The sequence below is a fragment of the Ctenopharyngodon idella genome, chromosome 13, assembly GCF_019924925.1.
Source record: "Ctenopharyngodon idella isolate HZGC_01 chromosome 13, HZGC01, whole genome shotgun sequence".
Lineage (NCBI taxonomy): Eukaryota > Metazoa > Chordata > Actinopteri > Cypriniformes > Xenocyprididae > Ctenopharyngodon > Ctenopharyngodon idella.
In genome coordinates this window covers 22,867,540-22,889,445 of record NC_067232.1, presented here as the reverse complement: position 1 = coordinate 22,889,445, position 21,906 = coordinate 22,867,540, and the positions used below count along the sequence as shown (strand labels likewise).

The window sequence follows — 21,906 nt, the reverse complement described above, 5'->3', positions numbered from 1 at the left end:
CGACCCAAACATGGATCTCTCTGCTCAGTACACACACAATCTAGCTCCACACAGCACGGGTGGTCCTCGTATCATCATAATGGCTTAACGTGAGGCATTAAAGCTATCTTCTCTGCTAAAAAGACTAGGTTAGACTAGCATGAATTTCCATGAAGTTCCAGGTGTGTTTATGCTGGAGATGCTTCTCAGATATCATGATCTTTCTGGTTAAGTTGGTCGAGCTGGTTAAAGTTATAGACTCAAAAATGAAAATTGAGTTATCAGTTACTCACCCTCATGTTGTTCCAAACCCATAATACTTTCATTCATCTTTGAAACACAAATAAAGATATTTTTTTAATGAAACCTGAGAGATCCAAGTCCACACAACGAAAACTTTGATGCTTCAAAAAATTCATAAAGGGATCGTAAAAGTAAGTAATCCATATAAATCGAGCTGTTTAAGGGTTAGTTCACCCAAAAATTGAAATGAAATTTCTGTCATTAAGTACTCACCCTCATGTCGTTCCACATCCGTAAGACCTTCGTTCATCTTCGGAACACAAATTAAGATATTTTTGATGAAATCCAAGAGGTTTTTTTTTTTTTATCCCCCATAGAAAGCAATGTAATTACCATCATTCAATGTTCAGAAAAGCAGTAAAGACAGTGTTAAAATAGTCAACGTGACTACAGGGGTTCAACCATAATGTTTTGAAGCGACGAGAATACTTTTTGTGTGCAAAAACAAAAATAAGAGACCAGTTTGTTGAATAAAGTCGTTATTTTTGTTTTGTTTTTGCGCGCAAAAAGTATTCTCATCACTTCATAAAATTAAACATTTATCAAAAATATCTTAATTTGTGTTCTGAAGATGAACGAAAGTCTTACAGGTGTGGAATGACATGAGGGTGAGTAATAAACGACAGAAATGTAATTTTTGGGTGAACTAACCCTTTAAGCATGATTGAGCTTCCACAAGAACCAATGAGGTTTTTGCGCATCAAGCAAGTTTGTGCTTCCATTTATCATATTTGATGTGCTCTACTGTATGTGTGTTGATCAGTTTATATGTAAATAAATGTCTAAATCTGTCCATCATATCCACCTTATTTTTAAAGTACAAGCAGATATGGTCATTTGTAACTTCCGGTGTCATTCGCTTACACTGGAAATAAAAGTCTTATGGGTTTGGATCGACATGGGGGTGAGTAAATGATGACACAATTTAAATTTTTGGGTGAACTAACTCTAAATCAGTCCATCTTGAACCATCTCAGGACATAATAAACAAAAATGTTTCAATGGCCAGATAGCTGACTAAGCTTAAAGAAATGCAAGGGAGTAGCTTTGCTTGAATTCAAAACATTTCAAATATGCAAGGAGAGCAAAACCAAAAATAACTAAGTGAATAACAAAATTGCTGATAAGATTGAGTTTATAATGTTGCAAGGACGAAGGTTCATGCCTCTTTTATAACACCTGCCTATGAAAGTTAATAAGACATTGATACAAACTGCTTCAGTGAGGGATGGACAAACAAGTCTGAACCTGTGCTCTCTCCTGCACACACACACACAAAGGGTTATGCATTGCTTCTGATGTAGTACGTAGTTAAGATGTGGGTGCTTATATTATCAGGAGAAAGGTTTGCCTCCCCCCCTCTTTCTCTATGGCAACCAGCCCATAAAAACCTGCGATGCCCCCATTGGCCGACCTCCCCACATCGCTAGCGGTCTGGGCACTCGGCCAAATGTCCAAACATATCAACCTGCAAAGACGCTGTCGCCAAGGGCTCACACCGATTCATGAATAATGGTAAAGGATGTTGGTTTCACAGGGCTCAGAGGAGCTTGTGGCTCCACATGAGAGGGTTTATGGAGTCTGCCTTTCATCTAAACACGGTGGAGGAGGATCCAAACTGGAACGGGAGTAAAGTATCACTCATGCACGGATGATACAGGTATTCGCAAGAAATACTCAACAAAAAACAGTCTGATATATACACATACACTCACAAACACAAAACACAAACATGCACCAATGTTTGGACACACTGAACTGAATGTTTCTCATGACAAAATATTTCCCCTGAGTTTCCTCTTCTGCTGTCATATGTTCAAACCGACCCTGGAGAAAACTGGGCTGCTGTAGAGCAGTTTTTAAAAACAAGTGAGATAGCACAGTTTATGTAAGCTGTACCTGGAAGTTGCCGACCATGATGAGTCCTGCAGCACAGATCCATCCAGTGGAAAGACTTGCTGTATTTAACACACAGTTCTGGTGCTTCTCTATCACATGGGCATAGCGTAGTAACACAATCACCATCACTGAGAGTGGGAAGAGACGGAGTGAGAGAAAAAGTCAGTCATTTTATAAAGAAATACCACCATTAAAATGTTGCAATACAAACAATTGACGAGCACTAATTAACACTTTGAATCTGAATATAAATTTTTAAATAAAAATTACATAAAACTCAAATGTTTTTGTTTTCCTAATGGCAAAAGCTTCAACAATGTGGTCTTGAAATAAAAAACAGTTTGTGCCAACCATCTGGACACCTTCCAACTAAGATGTTCCCTGTTGAATGCTATAACATATAGCAGTTGTTTTTCCAATGTTTAAGATTTCTAAAGTATATGAGTTCATATTTATGTTCATATTTGGCAGACACCAAAGTTCATTCAAGGTATACATACACTCAATAAGTGCCAAATGCGAGTAAAAATGGCTTTTTTGAGTAAAAGGTAACTTTATAAGGTACTTCAGCATGATGTTCAGTGTAAATGTAAGAAAGATATCCAGCCCCTTGTTGATATAAGTGATGTACGCAATCCAAAACAATCTACTAAAAAAATATCTGTTGTGACTTGCCCTCATCTTCAACTTTTCATCCACTAAAAATCTTCCACTGAGGTTTATCTAGGAGAATATCTATGAGGTAAATCTATTTTTTTCTGCAGAACTCTAAGTAATGACATTTAATAAGCCACCAAAATGAAAACAACAACATAAAGACGCATCTTCACGTATTTATGACACAGCATGCACTTTCACAGAGAGACTAGTTGGCTCATTTCAAGTGACACAATGTTTTAAAATATGTACATAAAAATAGCTAAATAGTCCAGTTATCATAATAACAAAAATACAGTAAATAATGACAAAAAAAATCATTAATCCATTCTTCAAACCACGTGTCCTCTACGGGATCACTGTGATGCTGAATATAGCCAATATATTAGAATAATATATTACAATTGAACTACGTTTCTTATGCTCACAAAGGCTGCATTTAATTGATCAAAAATACAGTAAAACAGTAATATTGTGAAATATTACAAATTAAAATTATTATTTTCTATTTTAATATATTTGAAATGTAATTCTATTCAACTGTGAAGCAAAGCTGAATTTTCAGCATCATTAGTCCAGTCTTCAGTGTCACATGATCCTTCAGAAATCACTCTAATATGCTGATTTGCTGCTCAAAAACATTTCTTATTATTATCAATGTTGAAAACAGTTGTGCTGCTTAATATTTCTGTTGAACCGTGATACTTTTTCAGGATTCTTCGATGAATAGAAAGTTCAAAATAACAGCATTTGTTTGTAATAGAAATCTTTTGTAACATTTAAACTGTCACTTTTTAATTATTACCAACTTTATTACCCCAAACTTTTAAAGGGTAGCGCATTTACCCACATATTTTAAAAGAACTCAAAATTCAGCTTTAGCAACCATTTGAAGTTCTGGAACAAGTTAATTTGCTCTTTTTAGGTTGTTTTATCAGAGGTTTGTATAAATAGGTCTTGATGACATACAGTACATTATCTATGTTAGTGTGACCTAACAAATGAGACTAAGAGCTAGCCTCTGGACAACTGAGTCAGACTCACTTTGACAAAACAACCAGTTTCAGTATTCTTTTTCTTAGTCACGAAAATATTCATTGTTTTCCTGGAAAGTCTAAAGAGGCACATGGAAAGATGAGAAAAGAGTGAATAAAAGAGGGGCTTCATGGTGAGATCTCTAACGTAAATCAAGCTGATGCAATCTGCCCAACTGTTTTACTGCTGGGTTAATGCTTAATGAAAACTGACTGGGGCAGATGTGACCCGTTAGAGTGGCAAAGTGTTGGGGGGGGGTGGCAATAAACCACCCCTCCTTTCTCAGCCCAATCCACCTACCAGAACGTTCCTAGATGTACTGTACTTCTGAGTCAACATTACGGCTATCATGACACATTTACCTAAAGTACAGAAACGCTGCAGGAAGGACCAGCATGAATTTTCAAGCTGGTTAGTGCTGGTCTTGCTTACGAACCACTATAGCCATGTTCCTGATCAAGAAAGTCTTGCTGGTTAAGCTAGATTAAGAGCCCACTGAGGACCAGCATCCAAAACACAACATGGCAACCAACCATCCATGCGGGTCTTTTCAGCAAGAACCAAATTTTACATATAAGAGGTTATATGTAACTTTTGTGGTAGCAACTGTTCAATACAGCATGGTGTAGGAAAAGTTACGAGCATGGAAAAACAAACGACATGTCTGTAGGCGAAGGAAATTAACTCTGTTTAATAAAATCCAGCTGAAATGGCACAACAGCAACAGAAAATCTGGACCGTAATTTTTACTGTTTACTGCATTAGACTACACCGTCAGCTGCAGTCTTCCTTCCCAAGCATCGACTGTTGCCGTTTCCCTCGTGAATGGGCCCTCAGTTGATACGGGCACAGGAAACAATGGGAATTCAGCATACACAGCAATCTGCAAAAGGCTAAATATACCTGCTTACTGCTGACTTTAACTTCTTGAGCTCTGAACAACCCCAGAGTCCCTAAATGCAGGGCGTAACGAAAGCCCACAAAAGGTCAGAAAAAGGTCTTTCTAACGGCTTGTGTTTGTATATGTTTGTGTGTAGGTGTGTTTGTAAGCACGGTTTCCTGGAAATATGCTCTTGGCCTGAGAATGCAGAACACAAGACTGAGGACTCAGAAACACATGGTGTCCATTGGGCATGTGCAATTATTATTTCTGTTGTGTAACTACCACCACACTTCACAGACAAACCAAGCTATGTTCAACCCCAATCAAACTCACTCTACATTAATGGCAATGTTAAGCCTGAAAATGTGCCTCTCTTAAGCTACAGATTTCGGATTTCGCCTTGAGCATCTCATTGGGCGAGCGTCAACATGACAGAATGAGAACCTATGAATGCCAGACAGGGTGCCTGCAAACTAAAGTCCCATGGGTGCTCGAGCCCCTGAGTCATTGTCGAGCACCCACAGAAAAATGCTAGATATTCTCCATTCATTTTAACCAATAAAAAAATCGATTGCAGCTTTCAGACACGACTTTCTTCTCATTTTTATATTTAATTTGAGGCCGTTTCTATGGCGTTATTTTAATGACAAATGTGTAGAGTGCATTGTTGTAAAGCGAGAGTGCATCCGTGTAATGCGCGAGCAAGAACCTCCTTCACTCTCACACAAAATGATGTTTTATTAACAAAGTTCGGGAGGAACACGTCAAATTGCCTAATCAATCAGCAAGAGATAAGGCCTATATACAGTTGCAAGAAAAAGTATGTGAAGCACTTGCAGAATCTTTGAAAATGTGAATAATTTTAACAAAAAAATGAGAGATCATCTCTCTTTTTATCATCTCTCAAAAAAACAATCTACGACTGTTTTTTTGTTTTGTGATGGTTGTTCATGAGTCCCTTGTTTGTTCTGAACAGTTAAACTGAGCTCTGTTCTTCAGAAAAATCCTTCATGTCCTGCAGATTCTTCAGTTTTCAAGCATTTTTTGCGTATTTGAACCCTTTCCAGCAGTGACTGTATGATTTTGAGATCCATCTTTTCACACTGAGGACAACTGAGGGGCTCAAACACAACTATTAAAAAAGGTTCAAACATTCACTGATGCTCCAGAAGGAAACACGATGCATTAAGAGTCGGGGGGTGAAAACTTTTTAAATTTCAAGGTAAATTGTACTTAATTTGTCTTCTGGGAAACATGTAGATATCTTCTGTTACTTCCAAAGGGCAGTACTAAATTTAAAAAAAAAGATATTTCAACAAAAAAAGAAAAATGTGGACATCTTCATCCTGTTCAAAAGTTTTCACCCCCCAGATCTTAATGCATCATGTTTCCTTCTGGAGCATCAGTGAATGTTTGAACCTTTTTTAATAGTTGTGTTTGAGCCCCTCAGTTGTCCTCAGTGTGAAAAGATGGATCTCAAAATCATACAGTCACTGCTGGAAAGGGTTCAAATATGCAAAAGATGTTGGAAAACTGAAGAATCTGCAGGACCTTCAGGATTTTTCTAAAAAACAGAGCTCAGTTCTTGTGGACTATATATATAAGCATCTGTTATGTAAAATATCTTACTCAGGACAGTACTAAATAAAAAAAACATGCATTTTGTATGATCTCTCTTATTTTGTTAAAATTATTCACATTTTCACAGATTCTGCAAGGGGTTCACATACTTTTTCTTGCAACTGTATATACAAAGCCAACACACCTACGTTCTTCAACAGTTTTCTGCATCCCTCCACCACCCCGTCTCCTCGCACTTGCCTGGTTACTACCCTAACCAGAGGTACGGGGGAGTACTCTGGGTTCAGGCCAAAACTCCAAGCTCGGAGCCCTCTCCTCGGACAGCACGCCAAATACACATACTTTTTATACTATCTGATTATTTGTAAGTGTGAACTCGTGAAACTTTCAAATATACAAAACTTGTGCGCTCTCAAATATACAGTGATTTCATTGCTCTGCTCTCGCTCAGATTTTGCGTGTGCGCGCTCAAACTGTGCACTCTCGAATCTCCACGTGCTCTTGAGTTAAGTGCTTATTGTAAACAGGTATTTAATTATTTTATTTAGCGAACCGCTACAGATCATCAGGTATGTCAGCGAGAGCAACAACACTCGTGGAAAGAAAGTGTTTTTGTTTGTTTGTTTGGTTTTGTTTGGTTATTTCAAATATTTGCAGTCCGTGTATTTTTCTTTTTGAGACACAAATAAATTTTGTGTAATAAAATCATCAAGTGCACCATCGAACGGAGAAAAAGACAGTACTCTTGAAAAACGAACACCAAGTAGCCTATAATTAATAACTGAGAAATGAGAATGGGGCATTTGTTGCGTATGTGTATGATAACGTAGCCCAGTTATCATTTGCTTATTGGGGGGTATGGAGTGTGGGCACATAAACATAAATCAGCACCTAAGTTGTGCACTATTCAAAACTGAATTGAATTTGAATTGAGGGAAGCAGAACTGAATGAAAAGAAATAGAACTGAAATTAATTGAAATGAAAAATGGTAACACTTTACAGGTTTCATTAGTTACCATTAGTTAGTTATCATGAACTAAGAATGTACAATACTTCTACAGCATTTATTAATCTTAGCTAATGTTAATTTCAACATTTACTAATACATTATGGAAATCAAATGTTGTGTTTGTTAACATTAGTTAATGCTCTGTGAACTAACATGAACAAACAATGAATGACTGTTTATGTTAGTTAATAAAAATACAAAGACTAATAAATACTGTAACATGTATTGCTCATTGTTAGTTAAAGTTAGTTAATACATTAACTCATGTGGAGACTTTCTTGTAGAGTGTTACTAAAAACCTGTATAAATAATTTAGAAAAGTAAAAGGTTTGTAAAGCCAAACTTTGAATGTTTGCTTGACAAAGCCTTTTTGCAAAGAAAAAAGCCTTGAAGTTTGAATGTTTGCAGAAAGAAAGAGACAGAACTTTGAATTAATTTCTTTGAATTACAATTTATTAAAAATTCATCTCCCTGTTAGTATTATTTATATACAATTACAGTATTTATAAATATTTTAAATTAGCTTTTAATTTTATATTATCACTTTTACTGTAAATTTTAGTTTAAGTTTTAGTAATTTCATAATGTGCTTTTGTCATTTTTTATATTTTTAATTAGCCTTTTTATATATATATATATATATATAGTTTTAGTAATTTCAACTTATTTTTTTATTTCCTTTAGTTGCCAAGAAAAAAAAAATGTTTACGTTAGTTTCTCATTTTCGTTTATGTACGTTTTTCAAAAAAAAAAAATTCTCAATTTTTTCAATTAACAAAAACCATTGTTAATAGTTTTAGTTAACAATAACAACGCTGATTAAAAAGTCTCATTCGCCAATAATCCACGAAAAACCCCTTTGATGTGCAGCGAGATGTGAAAATTACTCGTGAGGAATATTGTATGAGGATGACACAAAGACTCTCAGTCAGTGTTCATACAGCATCTCAGTCACGCAATCTCCCCTAATTTCTGTGTATTCGCAGAGAAGGTTCCAGTTTGGAGTGAAATGTGGCGGAAATACCGCTGCCCAAACACATTAGCGAGACGACACCTGTGTATTTATGGATCACGTGTTTTCACCTTGGTGCAGCATTCCCTCAAGAGAACAAAAAACAGGAGATAAAAGTAAACAACTGCCCTGTCACAAGGTCCTCGGGAGCCTAAACTAGCTTCAGTCAGTTCCTGCTGTGAACTCTCTCCACCCTGTTTCCCTTCAGTTAGAGTGCTACACTGCTGAGAGATGTTTCCGCTAGTGCCGCGCTGACTTCAAAAAGAGCTCTTGAAAGCTCAGATTTGGGAACATTGAGTATTATATAAGCCACGAGAAAACAATGCAGCTCTGGGGAACTGATGGACGGCATGCAGCTTTCTGGCGGGTGTGCATTGCGGTTTATAAACTTTTTTAGTGTAAACAACTGAATTAAGATTCTATTGTCGTGGAACAGTGATGCAATAAATCACGTAGCATACGAGAAGTTTTTGTTTGTTAGGCGTGTTATACAAGATGCACTTTCAAAAAAGAATTCAAAACGCAACTTTCTTGTATTGTTGGATGAACAACGATAATTTCCTTGTGCAAACAGGCAGAGACCGAGTCTCCCAGCAGGAGAACACTCTCACTTATAGTTACACAGGGTGGAGGACTGAACACAACAATACAGCCCTTCAGCTCTCAGCATGGACACCGCCACCAGGCCCAGACACTCAGGTCAGAGGTCAGGCTGAACCAATCATTCTCTCTTTTCACAGACCTGCTGTATAGTTTGCACTCGGCTGTAACTGACAGTAACTGCAAGGAGTACAGCATTGGTCACACAGGATACAGCAGAATTTGTGTTCAGGGAGTGCCACGAGCAAGACTTATGGATATGACTCACCAGTTCTTTTAAAAAAGAAGACGTTTTGTAATTCGATATAGCTCAATTATCAAAATGTTAGCTATTAACATTTGTATTTTAGGGGGATTTCTGTTCTTGTTTATCTGCTTTGAAATAGCCCTCTGGTCATTGTTTTTGCTGTGATGTGATTCAAAATCAATTCAGATAATTTCTGAAGATGATTCATCCTCAGCAACTCGCTTGCCGTCTGATGACGAGGTTTGGTAATGTGCAGTGACTGCATCGACCGTTCAGTTTTATAAATGCTTGAACGCACATATCCACCCAGCTTTCTTGAGATGTGAAATATCAAAGTGACACTCAAAGCTTTTCCGGGCAAGTTTAGAGAATGAGCAGTGTGTATCGTCAGCTTTTAGACGATAATGTCTTCCCCTAAAAATCTGACATTAGTGAACACAAACACATCCGTTATATTAAAGATAGTTGGCCTTGAATAGTTTGTCAACCAGTGGCAGTGATATTACACATACGCAAACATACTAAGACTGTGGTTTCCTGATTCCTGTGAGCTTATTGCTACCCAGACAGTGAATCATTGTGCTACAGATGGGAATCATTTACTGGGATGTGCACTAGAGATTGATCTGAAATTACAAAATCAAAATGAAGTTCAGGAATGCTGTAAATCGGAGAAAAGGAAGTTGATGCTTTAAGGTGAAGTGTGCAATTTGCAAATTTAAACTTTTCTCCTATCCCAGCTTAAAATGCAGAGAAAACTACACAGTAAGTAACCAATGTGCAGGTTGATTTTGAATGTAAAGACTCCTCTCTATGTTTGAGCATCCCAATCAGCCTGATACAGTGCGTTTAGGGTGGCGCTTTCTGTTTGCAGATAGGTGAGTTTTTAAAACTTGCTTAAATTTTTTGAAGCCAAGGATTTTTCACAGCCATTATTTGAAATTAAATGCAAACATGAATTAAAATTAATAGAATGTACATCAATGTTAAAATGTTTGGGGTCAGTAATTGACCGTTCACAAAGACCCGCCTCCTTTAGTTACTGTTGCTATGTCCGATAAGCCATGCCGCTCTCACGCCACACATCATGTTCTCACAGTGAAAAATACATTGCGGAGCAAAGAGGACACTGTCAACGTATCGACAGACAAGATAGAGCAGGTTACTTTTGATATAAAACAAAGTCTCAAATTTTGTAATTTTTAAAGAAATTTAAACAATAAATACCGTTTTGTGGCTCTTTAATGTGTCGTGACAGATCGCTGTAGCGCCTCAGTTCAAGCGGGTCATAAACCGATCGTCTCTTCTTACTAGTTCATTTATATCATCAAATAAACATGAACGAACCACATTTCAACCACAGAAAGACGTCAGTACACAAGTTCAAGTCCACCAACGTTAATCTACTAACTCCCCTGACTGCTCTGTCGGACAAAATGGCGGATTCTGCGTTATGATTGGTTAGATCGCCTGTCAATCAAACTCCCGGTGAAGGGTCAGTTAATACTTTTATTCAGCAAGAATGCTCAAATTGACAGAAAAGACATTTACAACTAGGCATGATATTGGAAAAAACTGACATTGCGATATTTTGTTTTTCTGAGATATATATTGAAATAAATTCACCAGATTACTTGAATAGCTCTATTTGGAAAGAATTAATAATTCTAGAATGATTGGGGTGATTTAAATGAAATAAGCAGTGTATTATAAATAAGTATTTTTCAGGTAAGTATTCAGGTACAGAAAATAATCAAAATGTAAAAACACTGCATAGTCTTAAAGGAACACTCCACTTTTTTTGAAAATAGGCTAATTTTCCAACTCCCCTAGAGTTAAACAGTTGAGTTTTTCCGTTTTCGAATCCATTCAGCCGATCTCCGGGTCTGGCGGTACCACTTTTAGCATAGCTTAGCATAGTTCATTGAATCTGATTAGACTGTTAGCATCTCGCTCAAAAATGACCAAAGAGTTTCGATATTTTTCCTATTTAAAACTTGACTCTTCTGTAGTTACATCGTTTACTAAGACCGACAGAAAATGAAAAGTTGTGATTTTCTAGGCCGATATGGCTAGGAACTGTATTCTCATTCTGGCGTAATAATCAAGGAACTTTGCTGCCGTACCATGGCTGCAGCAGGCGCAATGATATTACGCAGCGCCTGTGACCCCCTGCTTGCACAAGGGAGCGTGCCTTGCAACCGTGGAGACATTTGTGAGAGACGCTGCGTAATATCATTGCGCCTGCTGCACCCATGGTACGGCAGCAAAGTTCCTTGATCATTACGCCAGAATGAGAGTACAGTTCCTAGCCCAGACTTAGCATGAGTCTCAGTTTCTATGGGAACCGGGGCTTCTAACGGCAGCTGCAGTGACGCAATGACTTTATCAATCAGCGATTGGCTCTTTTACTTAGAAGGCAGGATGTAGGATGCAGTTTCTCCCATTCATAACTAATAGTAGTGAACTGTCTTTCTAGATCTATAGTCTTTGACTGTGTTCACAAGGATACTAGCAGAGACGGACATTTTGACATCATTTTGAGTGTATGTGTCCGTTCAAGCAAAAACAGGCACTGAAGTGAACGGAATTCGGTGTTCATGTGCGTCTGCGCGGCTCTGTGTGTGCGCACAGAAAACAGGGCTCACAACTGACAGGACCTAAAACACGTGAAAATGATGAACTTTCGCTCTATGATGGTTAAACTTTGCAATTAATCCGAGAATCGGTCCATAAGGATTAATGATCCCCACTGTAAACCCTAATGCTCAAAATACTTAATTGGTTTGAGTAGGACAAACTTAAATTGAACAAATTAGTTCAGTTAAATTAACTGCTATGAGTATTAAGAACTTTCTTTTTCTTTTGAGTTCACAGCACTGAAATATTTCAAGTAAACTGAACTGTTTCATTGTTTTGAGTTGTATGAACTAATTTCTTTTAATTTAGGCAAACTTAAGTTTAACTGAAACTGGACTGGGATTTCTATTTCCCAGCATGCTTTGCCCATGGCACTTGAAAGGGAGAGTAAATGCTAAAATTAAGTGTTATATAATGTTTTTTTGCACAAGATTAATGGTAAGGGAGATTTAATAGTGATTAATGTTTTGTTATGCTAATTTAGAAGAGTTTCTGTTAATGTGGGTTTTAATGTGGAGAGTTACCATCATGGTGACAAGTAGCACATGCGTCTTGGTATGAGGGCAAGTAAGCTACATGTTTTAAGTTGCTGTACTCATTCAGTAAGTGTTATACCATGCTTTTTGTTAACATGTTAGCAAATTGGCATTTTTTGTATTTTCTTAGGGTTTACAGTGAAGTAAATAAGTCATTTGATTTGCAAGAACTCAAAATAAAAAAATTAGCTAAATATTTTACGTAAACTGCTATCAAAATGTATGAGTTAGGTAACTCAGTACTTCAAGTTAGGAGCAATTAACATGCATAAGTACTACAAACTCAAAACTTGATAGTTCTGCTAACTTAAATTGGGAACATCATAACTCAAAAAATTTGATGTAACTGATTACCTCAAATTTTTTGAGTTAGCCCAACTTATTCGGGTTTACAGTGTATGCTAGCCATCGCACTTCCTGCGATGTGACTATCGCGGATGCGCACATCGCGATATCGTTGCAGCCCTATTTACAACGTTACAAAGATTTCTACTTCAAACAAATGCTGTTCTTTTTAATTTTCTATTCATCAAATAATTCTGAAAAAATGCACCACTGTTTCCACAAAAATATTAAGCATCACAACTGCTTTCAACATTGATAATACTAAGAAATGTTTCTTAAACACCAAATCAGCACATTAGAATGATTTCTGGAGGATCATGTGACACTGAAGACTGGACACATGACAGGAATCAATTGCATTATAAAAAAAGGTTAAAATAGAAAACACTTTTTTTTTTATTTAAAATATATTTCACATTACTGTTTTTACTAATCATGTTTAAAAACATTCAAAATATCTTACGGACCCCAAACTTTTGAACAGTAGTGTAAGTGGGAGAATGTACATTGTAAACTCACCTATAAAGGATCCAGTGCTACAGATGAGACTGAAGAAGCAGCTCTCTGGAGGAAGTGTGCCGCATTTACTGCAGATCAGAACATCAGAGCAGAGGTTAGATGCCCAGGGTTCTCACCACATGATTAAACATACATACATACATGCACATTCCAAAGCAAAAGGTCCTGAGGGATGAACTCCCATTGGCAGTTGACCAAAATAGGTCTGTCTGGCTCTTGGGAGCATGCTGGCAGATGCGGACTATTGGGAAAAAGAGGGATGGAGCTAGAAGAGGGCTTGAGGACCCTCTCACACAGCTGTCACACTGCATGGGAAATGACAAAAGATAAGCAAAGATAGGGCCTCCACCGATGAAAGAATGCAAGAGTCTCACCATGAAAGGAAATCTTCCTCTTAAATACACAGGTAATCATTACTGAAGACCATTTCAGCTTTATATAACATGTCACCATGGTATGAAGCTTTTGCAGCTGTAAATATAGTTTGGTGTAAACAAACTTAAAGGGTTAGTTCACCCCAAAATGAAAATTCAGTCATTATTTACTCACCGTCATGTCGCTCCAAACCCGTAAGACCTTCGTTCATCTTCAGAACACAAATTAAGATATTTCTGATGACAGAACCCTGTCAGATTTCCTTCCATAGACTGCCTTGAGGGGTTTAGTCCAAATTTTCTGAAAAAACTCGATCGCTTATGATGAACAGATTTCATTTAGGCTTTTACTTACATGTAAACATTGATCAGCGAACATACACAGATTTGGACATTTGGACTAAACCCCTCAATTCATATGGATTAGTTTTACGATCTCTTTATGAACATTTTGAAGCGTCAAAATGTCAGTTGCAAACACAGTCTAATGGAAGGAAATCTGACAGGATTCTGTCATCAGAAAGATGTTCATTTGTGTTCTGAAGACGAACGAAAGTCTTACAGGTGTGGAACGACATGAGGGTGAGTAATTAATGACATAAATTTCATTTTGGGGTGAACTAAGCCTTTAAATTTAAAGGGATACTTCAATAAAAAATTTAAATTCTGTCATCATGTAATCACCTTCTTGTCTTTCTAAACCTATAGGTAGATTGAAGAATCTTCACACAGGTCTTTTCCAAACAAACAGTTCAAAAGCTTCAACAATGACAAAAAAGCATCATAATAGTCTCATAAATGTGATACATAGCTATGACTTGTGCACTTTATTCCACGATAGCTCAGTGTGAGGAACACAAAAAAATATAATCAATATTCATTTTTGGAGCTTAACAGTCAGGATCACAACGAATTGTCATTGTATGGAAAAATAACTGGTTGAAGAGCCTTCAAAATATTCTTTTGTTACATAGAAGAATGAAAGTAACACTGGAACAACATAAGAGTAGATCCTGGGGCAATATATTGCACAACAAAAAGTAGATATCGTGACAGGCCTACATGAGAGTGGGTTAATTATGACAGAAAAACTGTAAACCAACTAAAAGACCAAATGCAATGTTCTCCTTAAGTCATATAAAGCTGAAAAAAAAAAAACCCTTTTAATTTCTAAAAATTCCCTGAAGCAAACCCAGCTACCCTAAACCAATTTTCTGCCAAATGAGCCTCGACTGAATTACATATCGCATTGCTTTCTATAAATACATCACTGAGGTGTTAAGCTCTATAATGATAAGCTAGAAATGAGTATGCTGTTCCAAGGTTTTGTGAGTGTGTGTGGATTTGACCTTTCACCCACTTCAGAGCACCTCTGGGCTAAGAACCGCAGACTATGGTGGGTAGCAGTCAAAATAAACCCACACACAAACACACACACACTATAGTGGAAATGCAGATCATGGGCACACCCAAGGCACTTCACATAACTCAAGTTCTCATACTCCATAAACCACACAGCTCTGAAGGCACTGGAGACAGACGGTCTATTGAACAGCTCAGGTCAAAGATCCCACAAGTTATTCCAGAACCCACAATATATGCATTGTCAGATTTCCCTTTGATGAGAAAATGCCTAGAAAAGCCAAATAAATGAACAACAAGTTTTAGCTAAACCATCTCAATGTTCTTGTCATTTCTGTCAATATGGTTTTGTTTTTACCTCGGTAATTTGAGGTAAAAGTGGCAGTTTTTCTCTCAGCAAGAAAACTCTTAACTGAAACTGCTTGGTAAAGGTTCAGCATAGGTCACACATAACAATGTTTCTAGATTCCTGTTTCTCCCTGACACCGTCTCAGTCTTTAGATGGAGGAAAATAGAAATGACACACGAGAGAAAAACAAGAGATGCGTGCAGAGGAAAGGAAGGGGTTGTGGAACGAAGAATGTGCTGACACAGACCACTGCTTCAGGTAGGGAGGCAGGCTGCAGGGGCACTTTCCAGGAATAAGGTGCACTTTGGAGTTCATTTTAGAGGTTTTTTTTTTTTTTAAAGAATTAGAGACAAATTTCCTATTTTTGGTATTGAGAACTATTAGGGTGCTTTCACACTTGGATCGATTGCTTGGTCCGAACTAGAGTTTGACTGCTCTTTGGAGAGTTTGGATTCACACTGTATTATTTAGGTCTGAACCGCAGTGCGTTTGCATCATCAAAGCAGCAGCTGTTTACCCATGTTGCTTGGTAATGACAATGCAGGAGAAGGTGGCAAAATGTATAGTGTTGCTCACCTCACATTTATACTTTATTTTTTAACCTTTGGTTTTGTTTTCAAAGCTTCAGCACATAACAGCACTTATGTCTTTCTGCCAAGAATGTACTAAAAATGTTCTAAAGAAAATGGGAACCTGAGTTCAGAAAACAGCGTTTACATCATCCAAATGAACCAAACTCAATCAAACCCGGGTGCGCACCAAACGTTCTAGTGTGAAAACACCCTGAGATACATTAGATAAAGTATTATTCATGGCTATTTTAGTTAACTGAAACTAAAACTAAACCTAAAACCATCAAAAACATCAAAAACATAATGTCAACTGAAATAAAATATTAAATATATTTGTTTTAAAGTTCCCCGATTATGCTTTTTCGAATATTTCTTAGCTGTTTGTGAGTGTAAAACCTCTGGGAAGTTTTAAAAATCAAAGCGCACAACAAATAAAGTTATTGTCTCCTAAAAGAAAGAATCAATTCTGAATTGCAGAAACGAGTCGTCAGCAATTTCGGCCTCACTTCCTGCTTGAACCTACATAGGTTTGTAACAAATTCGCATAATGCCAGCCTATGGTCTTCATTGGCTGCTCGTGAACAACGTCTACTTTGCCCTGCCCTCAAACACCGTAGATGTAGCTGAAGCATGGAAGAGTTTGGTTTGTGCTGTCGACATGTGGAGAAGACAAATTCACATGCATGCACTTCCAAAGGATGAGGGCTCGGGCTCGAACTGGGACGGTAAAACTGATGCCATAATTACAGTTCACATCACTGTGTATACAAGTGCTCAGGAAGCCTCCGGAGCTGAAATTCATATATGATAATAGGCATGCGCTGTATGTTACCAATCTGCAATCTGACCAATCACAGTAGAGTAGGCTCACGGAAAAGAGGGGTTTAGAGAGACCGAATCTTCAAACAAATCGGTTTCAGACTCTTTGAGAAATGAGGTGATGTGCAATATATATTGTAGGAGCCCTCCAAAACAAAATGAGGAACCTTTAAAAAAGTATAATAGGGGCAACTTTAAACATCAATTGTCTGTACTTCAATGGTGATTTTTAGAGCTGGGACAATAAATTGATTCTTGATTCACGGTCCAATGATTCTGGATCGATTCTGATATTTTCCAAATGTATCGCGATTCTCTCTCGAATTGATTCTGAACTTCTCAGCAGATGGCGCTCTAGGCTAGTTTTTAACCGCACACTCAAATGCTCACGAAGAAGAGTGCTGGACAGCGATCACATGTTCAACTGAGTCATGTAAGTGGTTAAATATACTTGAACCTCAGCTCAGAATGCTTTTATGACACAAGACTAATGTAAACACAACCCACTGCGAACACCCTTGTAATTCGCTTCAACCTTTTCAAACTTTATGAATGATTATTTTAGGTCTAAAGAATTGGAAGCAAGCAGAGTATGGCTGTTTCTAAAGCACGAAGTGCCATCTGCTGTTAAAAACTAAGCACAGAATCAATTCGAGAGAGAATTGCGATACATCCAGAAAATATCAGAATAGATCGAGAATCATTGTATCGCGAATCGAGAACTGATTTATTGTCCCAGCCCTAGTGATTTTGTTGTAGAAATCTTTAAGTTCTCAAGCAAAAAACTGTAATTACCAAAATCTTAATGTTTAGCAGTGTTCCACATATTGTGCACATTGTGAACCTGAAGAGGTTACATCATTTGGACCCTTTCTACAGCTGACAGGGAGTCATGCAGCATACCATGTAAATAATCTCCATAATAACCATTTTATTAGCCGCGTTTCCACTGTCGGGCCTAAAGCGGGTGTGCTAGTGCGTGCCAGGGCTAGTCGCGTTTCCACTGTCACTTCCAGGGCTTGATCGTGCTCATCGGGGCTTCCTTGGGGCCAACGGCCAGGGTTTTTCGGCCCGCCGAATACCTTGGTCCAAAGCAGGCCAGCTCGGGCTTGAGGGAGTGGTTACGAACAAAGGCGGAGTTTATCTGTGTGTGGAGACGGAGGCGCCATGGATGATTACATGTAGGTGACCAGCTAACATCAGCATTAAAGACTTTTAAAAACATTTTAGCTCAAAACTCACTTTCAGACAGCAGCAAGTGTTTGAAATAACTTCTGTTTGTGATCCGATGTGGATTCTGATCACCAAGATTATGCGCGCTATTACCATAGTAAACATGGTAAATACGACGGCTTGAAGAAATCAGACAAATCATATACGTAGGCTATCACAACCATGTATTTATTTTATCTGTCAGCACGTCTCGTCTCTTAACGGACTGTCTGATATCCATATTCAGCTCCGCATATTTCATAAAATAAAGCAACTCCAGTTTTTCAGGATTCCTCTGTTTCTCAGACTGAAAATATAACTGTTGGGACTTTCACTGGAGAGAGTGCTAAAGCTCCTCAGGTCGTATTTTTGGTGGAAAATTTGTAGAAATTATCATTCTTTGTAAATGTGATGTAAACATATGACTACAAATAACATGACTACAAATAAACAGAAACAGATGCGACTGAATATGTGCGTGTGTCCTCTTTCTTTTGTGAAATAACAGTAAATACCACTTTATTTTTCTGACTAATGTTTAATCTTGACACAAATTAATTCATTATGATCAATTTGTTTGGTAAAACATCGATGCTTGGGTTTTGAAATCTTTAAGTAAACAACAAAATGCTAACAAATGCCTGCTTTTATCATGTTCACTACGAACTCGCTAGTTTCCAGTGAATTCTTTCTGATTATTTTTCTGATAAAACTTCCATTTGTTTGTGAAATGACGGGTTTGTGTGACGTTGTTCCAGAGAGGCGTGTTACGGGCGGGTTTTAGTGAAGCGCTGCGGAGCTTCTGGCCCGACGGTGGAAATGCAGCGTGATTTTGGGCTCGGTGCTACAAGTCCGGGGCTATTAGCCTAGCCTGGCCCGCTGAAAGCCCTGGCTCGCACTGGTCCGACAGTGGAAAAGCGGCTAATGTTCCACAAATTGTAGTGTTGTAAAGCTCAAGCAACTCTGTTATTGCATGAAAATATACTGAATACAATACAAAAGATATGATGTCACTAAATCTTATTTAAGGCTACATCCCTGTTACCCACTGTCATCCCTGTTACCCATTGTCATAGTTACCCAATGGGTACATCCCTGTTACCCATTGTCATCCCTGTTACCCATTGTCATAGTTTTCTAAGACTATTAATCAGTAATTTTCTTACTGATACTTCATACAGACCTTATAAGAGGAACATTTTCCAGAGTACAGCATAATGTTGGTCCCCTCTGCATTGGCAGATCCACCTCACATGACTGGTTATACATCCTGTAAGCAAACAAATACACAGACCCCACATATAAATACACAATCATGTACATGATTTTGTGGGTTTGTGGGTGTCTAATTTAAGATCTTGCTAGCTTGCTATAAATAATAATCAATCATACCAGACTGAGTGTATTAGGAAAGATGCATCTGTCTGTGAATTTGCACAGCGCTGCATTCCCACTGTACACTGTATGATATGACCAGAGTTACAACTCACTTCCAATATAAACGTGTTTGACAGCTGCCATAACTTCAGTTCATACTACACCATGCAGAACTCAAGGTAAACATAATGTGGCTACACTTCATTACTAAAGCAAACACATCCTACGCTACAGGGCTAATGCTCCTCCCACCAGGAGTAAAAAACTAAAAGACCACTGTTGTTTCCAGAGTGTAAAATTACCCAGGAATGCAAAGCACCTAAAAAGCTAAAAGCAGCCTTTGGGCCGCATTTCATTAAACACACCGAATTTGATCTTGTTTGCTCAGCTTCACCTCCATTATCCACTATTAACATGCTCTACACATGACACCTAAATATAAAGTACACATTTTTCACAGATATTCTGATACAGTAAGTTTTATTCATACGTATTCATAAGTCATATTACTGCTATTTTATTCATAAGTCAAACGAATGAGTAATCCTCTCCAACTGCCTCTGTTCATGGACCCACACACAGATGCCATTATTACTGTTTTAAATAATTAAAGTACAGTGTGCCTCCTTCCCAAAGCCCAACAGCAGTGCTAACATTTAAGTTACCTAGACACCACTACGCTCAATATGCTAATGTTTGACTAAAGCTCTCATGGTAGGAAGCACAAGTTAACCTGCAGGGTTCAGTTCTTCATTGGCTGGCACATCCTTGAGTCATATAAAGTTAATAAGAAAGGATCTGGACACTCGTTCAACATCTCATATCAAATACATTACTCATTAGAGCAGATGACGCAGAAGAAGTGTATTAGACACAATGCCAAGATGTCTTTCTCAGATGTGTGCATTTTAAAAAGGTGTTAGTTCGGTATTAGTAAATAATTAATATCCTTCTGAGGATATTCTCAAATGAGCTCTTTTCTTTCAAAAGATGAAAATATGCATATTTCAGTTACTCTAACAAAAACGTAATACATATGTGTAAATAATAAATACATTTATTGATACATTTAGATTTCTTCATTTTTATATTTTACATTTTATATGCATTAATTAAGGTATATTATTGTACATTTTAAAATACTTAATATATTTAATCATTAAATATAGCTATACATATATTGAATTAAATAAACAATTTAACAATACCATAGTATAATGTAATCTTACAATTAGAAAACAAACAAATATTTTTTAGTTAAAAAAAAAAAAAATACTTCTTACCAGTTGTCCACAGGACAAACATGCTGGTTATACAAGGCCATGGCATACCTGGAAAAATAGAAATTATGGTACATTAGTAACAAAGTTTTAAAAGGAGGATTTAACTTGTATTTCATTTTTACTTGCCTCGTCTTGTTTAAAATAGATTGTGAAATGTTAATTTTTGAGTCTGTATTATTGCACCAGTAAAACTTTACAATAAAGTCTCATTTGTTAACATTAGTTAAAGGGATAGTTCACCCAAAAATGAAAATTCTGTCATAATTTACTCACCCTCAAGTTGTTCCAAACCGGTATCAATTTATGTGTTCTGCTGAACACAAAATAATTTTTTTTTTGAAGAATATGGGTAACCAAACAGGCCCAGGGCCCCACTGACTTCCATAGAGTGGGAAAAAAAATACTATGCAAGTCAACAGGGCCCATCAACTGTTTGGTTACCGACATTCTTCAAAATATCTTCTTTTGTGTTCAGCAGAAGAAAGAAACTCATACAGGTTTGGAACAACTTAAGGATGAGTAAATGATGACAGAATTTTCATTTTTGGGTGAACTATCCCTTTAATGCATTAACTAACATGAATTAACAATATATTTTTTACAGCATTTGCAAACTAATGTTAACAAATGAAACCTTTTTGTAAAGCGGTACTGTTGCATCTCATGAAAAACCATCTAAATAAAATGGAAACAAACAATTCATAATAAAAACATTATGTCTTAAAAGAATCTGTCTTTGAATGCAGCCATGATTATGTCAAGATAAAATCTGTTTCAAAGCCAAACACAAGAGCAGTGTAAACCACTGATGTCTGAAAATAAGCAAAGAAATGCAGTATGGACCCAAGGCTTTAAGGGCTGAAACATATAAAAGTTACTTTAGGCTTATGGCCAGAAAGAAAGGATTATCAAAATATGCTGTGGTCTCCTACACCACCGCAACGACCTGTGTATTCACTGATAAAATCAGAAGTGTATGCCCTTTTGACGTGACTTTCTGTTAGCATAGAACCAAAAACCGGAGAGCTCTGGAAATTTAGTCAACACAACCTGTACATTTTCAGCTTACCCCGGCATTATATGTCATTTACTCACACTGATGCAACGAGGTCAGCACACTCCAGATCCCATCACACTGACCCCATAAGATGTCAATGAACTCAGGACCATCAGATAACGGTCAAAGTAAACGTTTGCCTACTGACTTTTACAGAATCTGATGAAAGAGAATTTCCAAGCAAACAAAAGTTGCTTACTAGGAAAGCTTGTTTCCACCACGGAATAAAAAATAAATAAGGTAATTGAAATTTTT

General features: G+C 37.3%; 1 protein-coding gene across 1 annotated transcript in view; it reads right to left on the bottom strand.

Moving 5' to 3' along the window:
- Positions 1-21,906, bottom strand: part of zgc:154058 (Transmembrane protein 150A-like) — a 44,896-nt gene that overhangs the window by 16,360 nt on the left and 6,630 nt on the right. Inside the window, exons 3-6 of the mRNA XM_051917198.1 lie at positions 20,595-20,642; positions 19,118-19,204; positions 13,247-13,314; positions 2,182-2,309 (exon numbers count right to left, since the gene is read on the bottom strand). Coding sequence (XP_051773158.1) covers positions 2,182-2,309; positions 13,247-13,314; positions 19,118-19,204; positions 20,595-20,642 — 331 coding nt within the window. The remainder of the gene's footprint in view (positions 1-2,181; positions 2,310-13,246; positions 13,315-19,117; positions 19,205-20,594; positions 20,643-21,906) is intronic.